This window comes from Protopterus annectens, chromosome 12.part0 (genome assembly GCF_019279795.1).
Source record: "Protopterus annectens isolate FY-2018-M chromosome 12.part0, PAN1.0, whole genome shotgun sequence".
In the NCBI taxonomy this organism is placed as follows: domain Eukaryota; kingdom Metazoa; phylum Chordata; order Ceratodontiformes; family Protopteridae; genus Protopterus; species Protopterus annectens.
Window position 1 is genome coordinate 1018988692 of NC_056746.1, and position 17448 is coordinate 1019006139.

The following is a 17448-nucleotide window of genomic DNA, read 5'->3' on the forward strand; positions in this document are numbered from 1 at the left end:
TGAACTGTTTTCTTTTGCTATAGTACTTACTCTACAAGCATAGAAGTCGGTTTTGAGCCTTACTTTGATTTTCTAGTATACATTGTTTGAGAAGGAGTTTAGTATGATTGTTCTGGCAGATAACCGAGCAGAGCACTCCATGAAAAGTTAAGCTCTTCCAGTGCAAAGTATTACAGATTCCACTGTGGTCCATAAAATCTCTGCTACATGCCTTCATTATTTTATTGCATTTCTAGTGATAAACTTTTATTAGACTTATAAATGGTAAGATGTGCCCTCGGGGCTCAGATGTCATTTGCAAGTGATGGCTCATACTTATGGAAGCCTTAGCATTCTGCCAGTTACAGTGACTGTGTTTTTCATTCCTTTTATGTTCTTGGACAGTTGGAGTACCTCATTATATGTTTTTGACTTTTCAGATTACCTGACACTTGGTTAGACTTCCAGGACTAAAATTTACACCTCCATTCTCCGAGCTACATCAAAAAGAATTGCATTCAATTATCACTCATAGTGGATAAGCAGTGCATAAAAGTAAGCATAGCATTTGGATTGCACGCTATTTTCTCTGAATAATCAATACTTAAAGCAGTATTTAAGATAATTTCCTTAACACAATGTCTATCATCTTATATAACAGTTTATAAGTTGGGGTATTGCACCTACCACTGTTTTTATCCTCTTTGCTGACTGGGTTACTCTCTCTAAGACTATGACGTATTTTTGGGGAAGAATGAGGTAGCATAGGCCTAACGTTGCACAGTCTGGGTGGCATAGGCCTAACGTTGCATAGTCTGGGTAGCATATGTCTGACATGTTGCACAGTCTGTATGGCATAGGCCTGGTATGTTGCACAGACTGGGTGGCATAGGCCTGACATGCGGCACAGGCTGGGTGGCATATACCTGACATGTTGCATAGTCTCTATGGCATAGGCCTGACATGTTGCACAGTCTGGGTGGCATATACCTGACATGTTGCATAGTCTCTATGCCATAGGCCTGACATGTTGCACAGTCTGGGTGGCATATACCTGACATGTTGCATAGTCTCTATGGCATAGGCCTGACATGTTGCACAGTCTGGGTGGCATATACCTGACATGTTGTACAGTCTCTATGGCATAGGCCTGATATGTTGCACAGTCTGCATGGCATAGGCCTGACATATTGCACAGACTGCGTGGCATAGGCCTGACATGTTGCATAGTCTCTATGGCATAGGCCTGACATGTTGCACAGTCTGGGTGGCATAGGCCTGACATATTGTACAGCTTGGGTGGCATAGGCCTGACATGACAGGCCTATGCCACCCAGACTGTGAAACATGTCAGGCCTATGCCATGCAGACTGTGCAACATGTTAGGCCTATGCCATGCAGACTATGCAAAATGTCAGGCCTATGCCATGCAGACTGTGCAACATGTCAGGCATATGCCACCCAGGCTGTGCAACATGTCAGGCCTATGCCATCAAGACTGTACAGGTACTGTGTATTACAGTTAATGCTTGATGGAGTTGATATATACAACTCTTCCCTGGTTGGCACTATCTAGAGTCTGTACTGCTACTGCCCACAACTACATTCTATCTGGGCTGAATTTAAGGTTGAAATACCCAGCATGTTTTTGGGATGAACCCAACACAGAGAACATACAAACTCCACACAGGCACTGCCTTATGTCAGGATTAAACCTTGTATTGATTGCATGGTAGCTGAAGACCTTAACCACTGTGCCATCTGTGTTTATATTGTGCGGTGGGATGACTTTGCAATTTCTGATTCTAGCCCAGTAACATTTTCTTACTATTAGGAATTCTGCCTGATTTGCAGGTTGACTACGTCTGTATGTGATTTTATAACTGTCTCCCTCTCCCTCTCTTGCTGAACTTTGTGTTGGTCACCATAAAGCCATTTGCTAGACAGAAATCTAGGGTGGCAGTTTCTTATTTGTTCTTGTTGCCCCAACCATGTGGACTCATGCAGTCCTCATATCCTTTTGTGTCTGTCCTGATATGAGCATACAGGTCATCTATTAATAACAAACTGTACATGTTGTATAATAAGATGGAGGAAGAGGAGAGCACATGTTTTAGATGCATCAAAGCTCACAAACAGCAGCAGAGCATACTTAGGTTTTATACTGATGCTCCAAAGTCACAATTCCAGTATAACATGGGATAAAGTAGGAAAGTGTTATCAGCACAAGGAAAATGCTATGTACAGCTTTACAGTCACATCCATCATCTGCTACTTGGAAAGAAAGGAAATCTGATCATGCTAGCAGACACCTCATTACAGATCACAGCTGTGGTCACCCAAGGAAACTTGCACCATCTTGGAATGCACCTTTCTTTAGCATGGCTGGGACTGCACATCCAATTCACTTTGCGTTTCATGAAATTGCAATACTGAAAACGGTTTATACATAAGCCAGCAAGAAGTCACTTTCTTGACAAGTGCAAAGCAGATGAGGAAGTGCATGTTAAATGAGCAAGAATTGCATATTTATTCTACCTTCTACCTATACTTGCTTTAAAAATTAACACGTTAAGACTTTTCTTGCCTTTTGTCTGCTCTTATTTCTTTTTCATAGCAGTGGTTTCAGTTTCATCTGAGGCCTTTTTGATTTACTGTAATTAATTTCAGCATGGCACCTATCTTACTTAAGGGTCATGAATAACTAAATTACACAAGGACAAGGGATATTCTTCCTTGTCCCTATCATCCCTCTATTGTCTGGGACTGACAAAGCCCTCTGACTACAAATGAATGGTAAAGCAGGCTGACATCCTCAGCAGTTACTGCACAAGAGTTTTCATTACTCCTCATCTCCAAGCCACATCAGCAAGGCAAGTGACAATTCTGAAAATTTTAGATTAATTTATTTTCTTCTTATTCCTCCTTATTGGCATGTCCACAACTTGTATCTCCCTAATACCACTAAAAGAAAAAGGAAAGTGGGTAGATAAATTTTATGTATTTTTCAGAAACTCCTCGTTTTCTGTCTTGCCATGTATTTCTTTACTTGATGTGTCCTACAAAATGCATAATCCCATTGCTGTGATATTAAGAATTCACTAATTTTATGTAATTCTGTGTAATTTATATTTCTCCTCTAGTCTTGCTTTCCCAGAAATATTTTACTTACCTGATTGTTTTTGTCAGTCGCAGCAACTTTCAGGATCCTGGTCCTACCCGCTCCAGGCTCACTCCGCTCCCCTACCTCACCCCCATTCCCACCCACCACAACTTTCGTTAGATTTATACTTCCTGTAACTCCTCTTTTTCTGCCACCTGACCAATCCCATTCCAAACATCATTAACATCCCATCCCCTTTCCTGCCACCTGCCCTCTATTAACACAATGTCCCCACTTCCTAACTTAACAATTATGACCATTTCCCAATCTCTATACTCCCATTATGTACCATGCACTAAAACTTTTAATACTCTTACAAACCCTTACTACTTCACTACTACTATTATCCCTCTGCTCCTCCACATAGTCTAGAATAAAAATATCTCCTCCAACATCCACATCACTAGCTACTCACAACATAATTTAACCAGTTACTCCAACATCTCGCCATCTCTATTAGTAAACAACACCCTATGTTTAGGCAAACCACAGCTCACCCCATTCATACTAAACTAAAAATAACACATTACCCACAACTACCTTTACTAAAAACATGTCCACCACACACCCTACATTATCTCCTCCTAGTATTACCTCAAGGTGGAGATGTTCAACCCAATCCAGGACCAAATAACCTGCCAAAATACACTACTTCACCTAAAGCCTGAGATTTATACTTTGTAGGTATTAATGCATGAAGCCTCAAGTAACAAAATTACTGAATTCCAGTCTTGGCTTTGTCACCATTCACTGGACATTGTAGCAATAACCAAAACATGACTTAAAACACATATATCTGACTCCAACATTCTTCCACCAGGATACAACATTCTTCATAATGACAGAAACCACAAAAAGGGGGAGGTGTAGTCCTAATCTATAAGGACCCCTTAACAATAAATACATATCCAAAACCAGTCTCCCCTTTCAATAATATGGAAATTCTTATAACATCCCTCCATATAAACCATAATAAACAACTCTGTATTGTCACCATCTATATTCCCCCTGATCAAAACATCCCCCACTTAGAATATTTCCTATGTTGGATTAACTAAAATTTCTCTCAAGAAAATATTATTCTAGGTGATACTAACATCAACTGGCAAAACCTAACATCCAAAGCTCCTAACACTAGCATTAATCTCCATAGTTTCACACAACTTGTTACAGAGCCCACACATGCCCTAAACACCCAAGCAGAAGCTACATTAGATTGAATTCTTGTATCCCAGCCCCAGTAATAAACCAATACTGGCACCTTCTCAAACACTCTAAGTGACCATCTACCTGCATACACTCATAGAACCCAGCTACACATGCCCAAAACACACACATACAAATCTATCAGAAACTTCTCCCACTTTAACCAAAACATAATTATTACTAACCTACAAGCTCAAAACTGGTCCGCATTAAAATCACTGCACCTAGATGATGCTGTTTACCATTTTAATAACATCTTTCTTATCAAACAACCTAACTCCTCTTTGTACGAAACGTACAAATTCTAACCATGTCCGCTGGTTAACTAAGCATACCAAAAAAAAACCCTCTGGTCTAGGGACAAAGCCTGGAAAATCTGGAAAAACTGTAGAACTATACAAAATGGGTAAAACTATAAAAATCTTAGAAATGCTGCAAAAAAACTTATCATAGCTGATAAGAAAACCTATTTCTCCTCACAACTATCCTCTCAAAATAAGAATCCAAAAAATTCTGGAAATCTATATCCTCCCTTCTTAATCCAGGTAACATTCAAAACCCATCACTCTTTCCTGAAAAAGACCCTTACCAGATAGCACAAATATTTAACACCCACTTCATTGAAGCCATCCAAAAACTAGTCAAGGACTCATCCTCACAAACCAACCCTAATTTCAACAATACCATAAAAATATACCGCATATCTACCTCTTTACGCACTATAGCTCTCTCTAATAGTATTCCACCCAACCCACCCTCCACACTACAACCTGTACCTACAGCCCTAATTCTAAAATTGCTAACCAAACTAAAGCCCTGCTCACTCTCTGCTGATAACTTACCACCTGGATACCTATAACTTGTGACCAGAGCTATAGCTTACCCTGTTAGTATTCTTATCAACTGTTTTATCACTGAATCTTATGTGCCACAACTATTGAAAAAATCCATTATAACCCCACTACACAAAGGTGGCAATGCCCATGATCTTTCAAACTACTGGCCAATCTCTATTTTCTCCCCACTATTAAAAATCCTGGAAAAATGCATACAAACCCAAGTACTACATCGCCTCACCAGCAACAACCTCCTAGCTCCTACCCAACATGGTTTTTGCCCAGGTTACAGTACAACCACAGCTTTACTCTCCTTCACTGATACTGTGAATAAAGCTCTTGATGCTGGCCTATCAACCTCAGTACACCTGTTAGACCTTTCAAAAGCTTTTGACACAGTATCACACCCTAAGCTATTACAACACTTAAAAAAACTAAGATGCTCTCCCAGTGTGATAACCTGCTTTTCCAAAAAGCTCCAGAATGATAGACCCCATTGTAGAAAGCACCATAAACCAAATCCTTTGGTATAAAAAGCAAGTTTTAATCTGTTTTAATGCACAACATTACAAATATGTTTTCGTCCAGCAGACTTCATCAGATAACATTCAATAATGGATTCCCAGCTTTATATAGTGACATCAGATTTCACTGGCCAATCATAAACACTATTCTGATAAAAAAAACTGTTCAAAAACGCTTAATAAACCTTTAAATTAGTTATAAATATTGCTAAACTACTTTAAGTACATATAAAAATGTTAAAAGGGGATTTGGTTTATAGTGCTTTCTACAGTGGTGTCTATCATTCTGGAGCTTTTTGGTGACTGTTCTGGCACTACTTGCTTCATTTTACTGGTTAACCTGGTTTTCCACTTACTTAAATGATAGACAGCAATCAGTTAGATGACAAAACCAACAATCAGAGTACCTACCAAACAACATAGGTGTCCCCACAAGGGTCCATTTAGGACCAATACTTTTATTCATTAATGATCTAAATAAAGCCTCCCAAGAAAGCATATTGATTTAATATGCAGATGATTCAGCTATCATCTCCTCCTCCAACAATTTCACAAACCTCCAGAAGATCACCAAGATGCGTTCTCCTCCATAGAAAGCTGGCTAAATGATGTCCAATTAATGCTGAACCCACTCCCCCCAAAAAATAAACTGTTACTATTCTCATCAAAACCTCCATCTGTAGATTTAAAAATCTTTTCACACAACAAAACAGAAATCGATCAGGTGCAATATACAAAACTTTTAGGAAATACTTTTGATGACAAACTCTCCTTTGTACAATACACACTCAATACAGTAAAAAAAAAATAACTGGGCAAACTATACTGTCATAAACTTTACCTATATAAACAAAGTAAGTTAAAACTAGCTAACACTTTACTTATCCCATCCCTCTTGTATGGAAGCCCCACTTTCACCAACCTCCATACATCCCTCAGTAATAAGCTGCAATCATGCTATTACAAAATAGTAAAATTTGCCTCCAACATGCCCAAGCACACACATATCACTGCATTGCTATCTGAAACCTGTCCTGGTTAGACTCTCGCCACCATCTCTACTATACTCAGTTAACATTTGCTCACAAGCTAATTTTCCAGCCTGACAGCTGTCCTGCACTACACTCTGTCTTGCACACATACACACCTACACAAACCCTCCGCTCCTCAGGTAAACCCTTCTAAATGTAATTAGACCCAATAGGATAGCAGGAGAATTTCCTGTATTCATATAGCATTGCCAGACTGTGGAATAACCTCCTCTCTTCAATTACTCAGCATGACTCACTTACAGCTTTTAAAACTGCTCTCAAAACCCACTTTTTAAACAATCCCAGCTGTACCTGTGAAATACAGTGTAAGCCCCCTTAACTTCGCAAACATATTATATTAGGAATCTGCCTTAACCTTCTCTGATATCTGCTATTAATCAACTGAATCACTTTTTTCTCCAACCTATGAAATGTATCAAAGTTACTATGTTTTTCTTGACTACTCATGTGCATTGAAAGTTTGCTATACTTTGCTAAAGTTTCACTATTATTATTCTGATTGAATGTATATAACTGAGAATCTACATGCATCTCTGCAACATTATATTTGTTTTTGTACTTTCTTGTATAATTATTGTATGATACTTTGTTAAACTGTGGAGCTTTGCTCCCTGGGTCTCCACTGAAAATGGGTTTCGGACCCAGTGGGCTTTCCTGGTCAACAAATGCCAATAAATAAATACATAATTCTTAATTCTTTCTTTCTTTTACCCTTTTTTTCTTACAGCCTACCTTCTCAAACATTTGCCCTTTATTTTCTTATGTTGCCTCCATTTTCTTCTCTAATCTGCCTGCTGCCATTTCTTGCTTCACACTTTCCCTGAATTATCTCAGCATCATTTTCCAAGAAGACCCCTGAATAGTAACCTTGGCTAGTGTGCAGTCCTCCTTTCTATACATGACTATTGCACTATTTACAGATCTTAAAAAGATGAGTTATTTATGTATTTACATTTGATTACTGGGAAAGACTAACTTGGTAGGAGCCTATTTTCAGTGGTGGCCTGTGGAGAAAAGCTCCAAAGTATTAGGAAACATTTTAAGAACAATAATTTACTAGTCTTTAAAAATAATATGAAAAACAAATACAGTTTAAATAATTATACCAAACGAGATAATATGAAAACATTGGTTAAGAATAGCTACAAGTTATTTGAAAATGATTTAATACTTAGGGAAATTGAAACCAATTTATAGAAAATTTAAGGGTAAGTTAGTATAATACAAACAGGAAATGAAATATGAAGTGAGAGAAAATCAGACTTATGGTATAAGCAGAGACGAAGCCATGGAAGAGAAACAAATAAAAGTAAAGAAATGAGCGAAGAAGGGAAAATAAGGAGCTGTAAGTTATAAATAGGTATTTGCTCATTTAGGGATATTGATTATCTTGGTGTTGAGCAAGAACAGCTTTTGGCTAGGAAGTCTTCCAGAATGGTTTTGAAGGATAGGAGGGAGGGTATTGACCTGACAGCTAGAGATAAGGAATTCCAGGCCTTATAACATGGTATGAGTACAGACAATACCCAGCAGATTTGATAGGTTTGTGGGCAGACAGAAGTCTTTGGTCACTGTTTCATAATGACTGACTAGGAACATATTTGTTTAGAATATTATTTAGTGCTGGACAAGTAGATGGATTCTGGATAATTTTATGGGTAGCAAGAAACTGTATATGTTATTTGATGGGGTATTGCGAACTAATTTAGTTTTTTTACTGCTATACAATTGGGGGTTCTGAAATGGGTATTAGTTGCTAATTTAGCAACTTTGTTAAATCGTTGTTCAAGTTTCGATTTTTGTGATGGCTGAAGGTTATTAAGGATGGCAGCACCATAAAGAAGAGTGGGAAGGAGATATTTAGTGGCAAATGTAGCTTTACTTGTGTTAGTGAGAAAGTTTTTGGCTCTGTAAAGCATCCCTAGTTTTTGATGAGTTTGATAATGCTATAGGTCTAAAGTTAGTAATGTTTGCTGAATTTCGTCCTATGAGTTCCTGTATGAGTTATAGATCATCAGCTAAAATGGGCCATTTACCGAGTGAATCACATAAGGCAGATAAACAAAATGAGATGTAGCCAACAATTGGTGTAGCTGATATAAAAATCAATTTGGTGAATGAACAATCACTTATCATGGGGTCAAATGAGGACAGAGAACATCTTATATTTTTACTGATGAACGGCTTAATGAGAATTTGAGTCACAGCCTTTTGTCTACTGACACTGGAAGTTATTATGTTGTGTTTTTTTACTAAAGGAAGCAGTGCCATTTTGATCACAACTATTAACACCACATATAGTGCTCTCATTTTTGAAAAGCATAAGCACTGAACGCATTGTCATGGAACTGTAATAAGAATGTCGACAGAGAAAAACTATAGTGCTTAGCAGTATGGTGAGAGGGCTTATTGAATTAGGAGTGGTGTGCAAGTCATTATGGTTATACTAGTATGGACGCAGGACTGGAATGGAATTATAAAATGGCATTGAAGACAACAAGGGGCTGCTTTCATCTTCTAGGATTTATCAAAGGGCAGTGGGGACAAAAGGGAGCTGTTTTTATTTTCTATGACTTAAAAAGTTAAAAACAGGAAATAGTATACCATGAATAAACACATTACAGGAACTCACAGCATGCTGCATCCCAAAACCTAGCTATGGAGCCAAAACTGACAATCATCTTCTCATAACCTGCTGAAGAATCGAATTACTGAAACATAACACACTGAACTATGATCTAGTAACAATATCAACAGTGGCAAATACATTACACATAGTATAATCAATAAAATGTTTGCAAGATTTGTGCCAGAGTAATGTCAACAGGTTCATACTGTTTATTATGGGTCTACTATATGTGCTAGTGTCTCATGATATTATTACTCATTTCCACTTGTGCAATAAAGCAAATGCTGTGTCTCTTACTAGCCCAATCTCCTGTTTCACAAAAGCCCTCCCATCACCTGATCCTATTAATTACATATTGTTACCAGAACCTAAACCCTAATAAGTCTCCTCAGTCCCTTACACTTAACATTCCCACCCCCTCTTTAATCCTCAAGTTCCTGACTGCTCCCTAAATTTAAAACTATACTCCCTCCCTAAACCTAAATTCCCTGATCATTCGCTGACCATAAAAGTCTCTTCTTACTCATTATACCTAAAACTCCAACCCACTCCCTAAACCCAAGTTCCCCCCAATTGTTCTCTAACCCTGGAATTCCCTTCATGCTTCCAATCCCTAAAATCCCCCTTCTACTTCCTAATCCCAAAAGTCTCCTCCTGTTTCCACCCAACAGCTTGCTTGAACTCATAGTCGACTTTGAGGGTGAGCAACTTTCCCCTCCCCATGGCTGCTTGCCTTATCTCTTATTTGAGCTCTAGCACTCACAGCAGCTATCCGAGCTACAAGACCTTTGCATCACTGCCTTTGAGACAATGTTTTTCAGGGGCTTGGGACTTGAGCACCTTTAGTGAACCCATTTGGGATAAGTATAAACAGAAACAATTATGCAACATGTATATGGCACACGTGCTGAGGACTGCAAGAATGTCATCATCTCTTAGCCATAGTTTGTTTGTGTCTTTCGGCTTTTCCCGGTTAGGGGTTACCACAGCGGAACTCCAGTTCTCTAATGATTGGTAGTGGATTTTTATTGTTTGAATTATGTAAAGAATATGTTAGAACAATAATTGAAATTATTAGATTGTGCAACCTTCATGTGATAGCATCATTCCCACCCAAACTTTATTATTTCTACTCTGAGGATGCACGCACACAGGATTAGGTGTCTTTTCAACTGCACTACAGATTTAACCCCATGCTTCATCAACCTGAGAGCTGTAATTTTAATGGTGTGATGGGAAGCAGCTGTTTTACTCCCTGCAAACATTAGCTATTAATTGCTTCTCTACCCATTGTTCCTGTCACTTCCATGTATTCTCTCCTGAATTCAGGAAATACTATCTCTGAAATTCAATTTGTTGGCAACTTTGTTAGTCAATAAATACCTGCTTCTGCAGGATGTGGTTTCAGGTAACTGTGTATAGCCGGTTGTGATTCTGTGATCTGAGTCACATTCAATAAACTAAAGACTATACTGATGGACCATTTTCTTTCCTTTAATGGGTCTATGATGGGAAATTCATACCTCTAAACTGTACAGATTTTCACAGAATGTCCAGATTTTTGGCTCATATTTTTGGTCTGTAACTCATAAAATTTGTGGTTTTCGGACAAATCACTTGGATGATCTGAGGACTGAATTCACTAAATAATGACATACATTTGAGTTTCAAACTTCATATCCTTCATAAAATGCATGTTAAGACAAACCCTGTTACTCTAGCAATGTTCTAAGTTTATAAGAGCACTAATTAAAATATGTCCCTATTTTTGGGCCTTTGTCTCCCCATTTTTTTGGGCTTTGTCCAGATTTCTTACACTAAGACGTTGAGAGGTATGATGGGAATACTCTGTACCTGTACTTATTAGGTGAAGATATAGATCTACTCTAAAAGTACCATAGAATTTGAGTCTACATTGCCACTGTAGAATATGAAGTCTGGGGACAGCAAAACAGAGAGAGAGAGAGAGTCCATTGGTGTAGCTTTTGGTTCACTGAATGTAACAGACACAGACAGAGAGACGGAGGCAGTGGGAATGTACTTTTGTAATTTTATGGGAATGTGGAGTGCATAATATAAGTCAGACAGAACAAAGAGTAAGGAAGTTTAACTACTTTGGTTATTATGTGTAGAAGTGTAATGCATGGTTTAAAAGGGATGAAACTGATTAGGAGACAGTAGGGATGGTACTGTTTCCTCCCTCCTACACAGCCAACCATCAGCTCATCCTGGTGCCCATGTCCTGCGTCAGGTCTACCTACCCCTCCCAGTCTTCCCCCCGACTTACTCCACCATGATTGGGGCTGACAAGCATCATTATGGTGTCCTGAGACCATATATCATCCATGCTGCTGTGGGGGGGGGGTTGTAATAACCTATCCTCATCCTTCCATGTTCATCTGTTATGTCTGAGGGCTGCTTCCCCCTGTGGAACACCCTCTCCTCTCTGTGATGGGCAAAGCTGTCCCACCCTGCCAGCACCTCATTTACCCGAGTTGCTAATCAAAGCCATATTGCTTGGGCTGTAGTTGCGACTTTATCGCTCTACACCATAGTACTGGCAGTGAGGTGGACACTTCGTAAGTATATGTGAACATGAAGTGCAAGGCATAAGTGGGACACAGTGCAGAAGGAAGCAGTTAAATGGTGCTTTGGTCATTATCTAGAAATGTGAGCTGGCTGGTGGATGGATAACAGAAATGCGGGGCAATAACAAGGATTTATTTTCAGAGAAGGATTTAAGATGGTGTCTAGCGGTGGAACAGCACATGCTCAAATAACTTGGAGTAGGTTGGTGCAGTTATTTCAGAATGTGGACTGGATGGCATAAGCAAAAAGCACACAAAGAGAATTTGTTTTTGCTATATTTGGAAATACAAAGCATGTGACAGATACAGCAGAGCTTATATTTATTCATAAAGCTCCTGATCTGCTCAGTGTCTGATTTTATACAAATAAAGGTACCAAGCTGTATTTGTTTTGTACTGCAGTGACCCTGAATTATATATACAACTTAAACCTAAAGCATCATAATAACTCAGCTAGGTGCCCATGTTTCAAACAGAAATGGATGTAACACATTGCATATAAACCAGTCTAAGTTTGGTGACATTATTTCTCATACCTCGTAAGTTTCTGAACCTCATAAAATGTGTGTTTTTGAAACAGAACAATATTGTAATATTCTCAGCCAGGCATTAGCATAACTGATTTCTTATTCTTCAGGAAAATGCATGATAGCCCAGATTCTCAGATAGCATTAAGTCCCATTATATAAGGAAAACTTTTATAAAAATTAATTTCTTACCCTTGAGATTCTGGGACATGTTGTTGTTATTGCATGGTAGTCTCCACTTCTCATTGCATCTATTTTTCTTCCAGATGGATTGGCTATTAGCAATATTAATTAAATCTTTTGAACAAATTTCTTAACTTCACCACTACACATTTCAAATATCTACCACACATTTAAATTTGATGTAATGCATTACTGGTGTATAGTATATATTAGATTTCTATGTTTTATTTTCTCATGTGAATGAAAATTTAGCTCTGTTGGTATTGCTGACACTCACACTTGTGCGTTCAACTTTTACTTATAAACAAGCAAACTTAAATTTCTGCCTTCTCCCCAGTCTATTTCTATTTGGAAATATTACACAAGTCATGAGGTTCAGAGGGGTACTGCACCTGTCCTGTGTACATATCTAGCTGCAGGCTATCATTGCTTCAACAGCTTAGAAGGATCTTATCTCAAGAAAGATGAACATAATCCAGAAGCTAAGCTAAGATCAGAGTATGTCTGTTCTTTGCATGCACGTGTGTGTGTGTGTGTGTGTGTGTGTGTGTGTGTGTGTGTGTGTGTGTGTGTGTGTGCATGTGTGAACAGCAGTATCCCTTCACTGTCTTGACACAGTGGTACATTCCAGCATGCAGTCAGATCCTTCTGTCAGCTGATGCAGTTCCAGTTAGATTCTCTCGCTTTGCTATAGCCTTTCTCTCGCTCTCTCTCTCTCTCTCTCTCACCGTATCTTGCTTTCCTTGTCTCCCAGGTGGATTAAACAATGCAGCTTGTTTCTGGGCTGAGCTGATGGGGACTGCTGAATAGCAGAAGAGAAATGTAACTACATCCCTGTCACCCACTCCCTTTGCTTGATAACAGAGGTGTGTGGAGCAAGTGAAGATGATGTCTTCAAATTTTAATGACATAGTGAAACAAGGTTATGTGAAGATCAGGAGCAGACGTCTCGGGGTAAGTAACACGTTCAGCATGTCGGCTCCCTGGGTTATGGGTGCTTGCAACTCTTGCAAGTTTTATTGGCATTTCTTTTGTTCTCATTTTGAAAAAAAAAAGTTCCTTTTGATTCAAACATAACCCTGTTCTAACCAACTTAGAACAGTGATTTTAAAAAATAAGATTTAAACTACAACTGAAGTATAAAGAGAAGAATATGCTTAGGGAAGCAGACAGGCAACCTTGGCGGGTTCAAAATGTCATTTTTTTAAATGTACATGTTACAGAGAAAAATGCTGACAGGGCCCACATTCTATTTCGCGTATAGCAGGAATGTGTACCAAAGATTGAATGGTACGTGATTTTTATGTATATCTTAATTACGTATAGTATATAGTCTCCTGTAAAACAATGTCTTTTTAACCCAAATTCAAGTCAAATACTGCAAGCCAGAAGATCTATTGCTGCATAAATCATAGCTAAGGCCAGTCCTAAAAAGGATGGTATGCACATTGTCACAGAAAGGTCTTGGTGTAACAATGTCTTGGTAATACAATATAGTCAGCCATCCAGGAACTCATAATTCATGACTGTTAATGGACAATGTAGTGGTGTGTGAAATGCAGAATAATATGCAAGGCTGGGTATGTAGCAAATAACTGAGTTTCACACCTGGGCAACCCAATGGCCCATAATTTATGACACTGAAGGTCAAGTCATTTGTGTCAAAAGTATAAGCAGAGAGTATTTTTACAAATGTATTTTAAAGAGTTTTAGATTAATCGTATAAATAAGCATCTACCCACATCTTTGCACTACTGAGCCATACATTATTACTTTATATAAAAGTAATACTACATTAACCAATTCCTTGATATAACCAGCAAGGAACCAACTACATGACAGTTAGATTACTTTGTACATTGATACAAGCAAGCTATCTGCTTGTTGTAGAACACTAACAAGTAACAATCAGCTTGGCTTTTGAATAGGAGATACATAAAAATCTTTCAAGGAATATGTTAAGAATGTTTTGAAATAAAACAAGGGTATTTTTATAACTTCTGGAACTGCCTGACTGTTGTCTTAAGAAAGTAATGTGGAGAGTCCTCAGAAAACAGTGTTCAAGGCTGTGCAACATTCATTTTTTTCATATTGTGTATATTGTGAAAGCATGGCTTTTGTAGGCTACCTGAAAGCAATGTTAGGCGAAGAGGAAATGTTCATATGCTGATATCCCTTTCTGCCTTGCAGAAGTTACATTTAATAGTCTCAGTTTTCTTCAAGGATTATTCAGTGTCCTTCTTGTCCAAGACAGGCAAGTATGTGCACTCACTAACACACTTGCGCACACACGTGCACACACGCACACACACTAGCGCGCGCACACACACACACACACACACACACACACACACACACACACTCTCGCACTCACATGCACACACACACACACACACACACACACACACACACACACACACACACACACACACACACACACACACACACACACACACACACACACACACACACACACACACACACACACACACACACACACACACACACACACACACACACACACACACACACACACACACACACACACACACACACACACACACACACACACACACACACACACACACACACACACACACACACACACACACACACACACACACACACACACACACACACACACACACACACACACACACACACACACACACACACACACACACATGCAACCACTTGCATAAGAGCATGGTATCTAGTACAAGTGGTTGCATGCCAGTTGCTCATGACACACCTATTCGATGCCAGTTTCTCAACAAGGCAAGTACTCAAACTCTCACTAAGTTGATATCCTGTACTTACTTATACCCTCCCAACAGTCTGTCCTATAAATATTGTATAGCCTCAACAGAACAGTAACTCTATCTCTAAAACTCCCTACCTGTTCCCATACCTTCAAACTCCCATCCTGTTCCTTAGCCCTAAAATCCCACCTCCTATTCCCTAACACTAAGACTTCCTTATTGTGTCTTAAGAATAAGACACCCTTCTTTCTCTCTCTCTCTCTCTCCTTAGACCTAAAACTCCCATTTTGACCAGTATCCTAATGTAAACTTCCACCCTGTCCCTCACCATTGCTGATGCACTTACCTCACTTGAACTCAAGTGACGTGTTCAGGTAAGCTGCAGCAGTTGCTAGCATGAACTCATATTCAAGTTCAAGTGTAAGCAGCAGCAACAGCCTACCTGAGCTACAATATGCCTGAGTCCCTGGCTTTAAGCAGCAGCCTACCTGAGCTACAATATACCTGATCTCTGGCTTTAAGCAGCAGCCTACCTGTGCTACAATATACCTGAGTCCCTGGCTTTAAGAAGCAGCCTACCTGAGATACAATATGCCTGAGTCCCTGGCTTTAAGAAGCAGCCTACCCGAGATACAATATGCTTGACTGCCTGGCTTTGAGACAGTAGCCTTTGAGTGCCTGGGACTGGTGTTCAAGAGTAAGCAGCAGCAGCAGCCTACCCGAGCTACAATATGCCCGAGTCCCCGGCTTTAATCAGCAGCCTACCTGAGCTACAATATGCCTGAGTCCCTGGCTTTAAGCAGCAGCCTACCCAGGCTACAATATGCCTGAGTCGCTGGCTTTAAGCAGCAGCCTACCTGAGCTACAATATACCTGAGTCCCTGGCTTTAAGCAGCAGCCTACCCAAGCTAGAGTATGCTTGAGTAACTGGCTTTAAGCAGCAGCCTACCCAAGCTACAATATACCTGAGTAACTGGCCTTAAGTAGCAGCCTACTCGAGCTACAATATGCTTGAGTCCCTGGCTTTAAGAAGCAGCCTACCTGAGATACAGTATGCTTGACTGCCTGACTTTGAGACAGTAGCCTTTGAGTGCCTGGGACTGGAGTGCTTGAAATAGACAAGTGAGTATGCATGTATGCACTCATTAGACTCCTTCATATCCAAGTGTATAATGGTATAATGAACTGGAACTTGGTATCATTTTAATGGGATAAGTGAACTGGTCTAAAGGCAATAACTTATGCAACAGTGTATAGCATGTATAAGGTATGCATTATTTTGGAAATAATGCTTAAAGAGCACAACAAAATAATAAATTAAGAAACTTAATGAAAACTCCATTATAGTTTGGCAATGAAGATATGAAAATGTGATAAGGCATTTCTGTGCTCTTTTTTTCCTGGAGACCCAGGAACTTGACTGCATAAACTGAATTCTACTCACCGAGTGTATCTGTCATGTGGCCTATGGCTCAAAGAAGGTTTGTTTTAAACAAAATGTAAGCTTTATTTTCTTGGACATGGTTCTATTGCAATAATGCTTTCATGGAGCTAGATAAGACATGGTTTCCAGTTTTTTGTATAACAAATAACTGTTGCTAAAATGTAGTGCAGCAAATACTGTTTACTATAGATGTGATTCAGCAGCTATCAGGTGACACAGTATAAACACGGACAAAGAGGGTTGTGTTTTTTTTTTTTTTTTGACTTAATGTTGAACATAAAATCATATGCAGAGATTTATAGAGTTTATTATGAAAGGACCAAGTTCCACACACATAGCCACTATTCATTTGTGGCATACACTTTGCAGACAATGACTGTTGCTTTAGGGTGACAGTTGCCATTATTATTGATTATGTATACCTGTAGTAAATGCTGGTGGATTCCAGATGCACATTCATGGAATACTTCCATGTGGTTTATTAAAATTGCCTTATAGCATTTGACTAGAAAGGAAACTTTTGTGCTAAGATTTGCTGCAAGTCGCATCTAAGAA

General features: G+C 39.1%; 1 protein-coding gene across 1 annotated transcript in view; it reads left to right on the forward strand.

The window, feature by feature from the left end:
- The first annotated feature begins 13385 nt into the window (after nt 1–13385).
- Nucleotides 13386–17448, forward strand: part of DOK5 (docking protein 5) — an 864252-nt gene continuing 860189 nt past the window's right edge. The window contains exon 1 of the mRNA XM_044090040.1: nt 13386–13641. Coding sequence (XP_043945975.1) covers nt 13573–13641 — 69 coding nt within the window. The 5' untranslated portion in view covers nt 13386–13572. The remainder of the gene's footprint in view (nt 13642–17448) is intronic.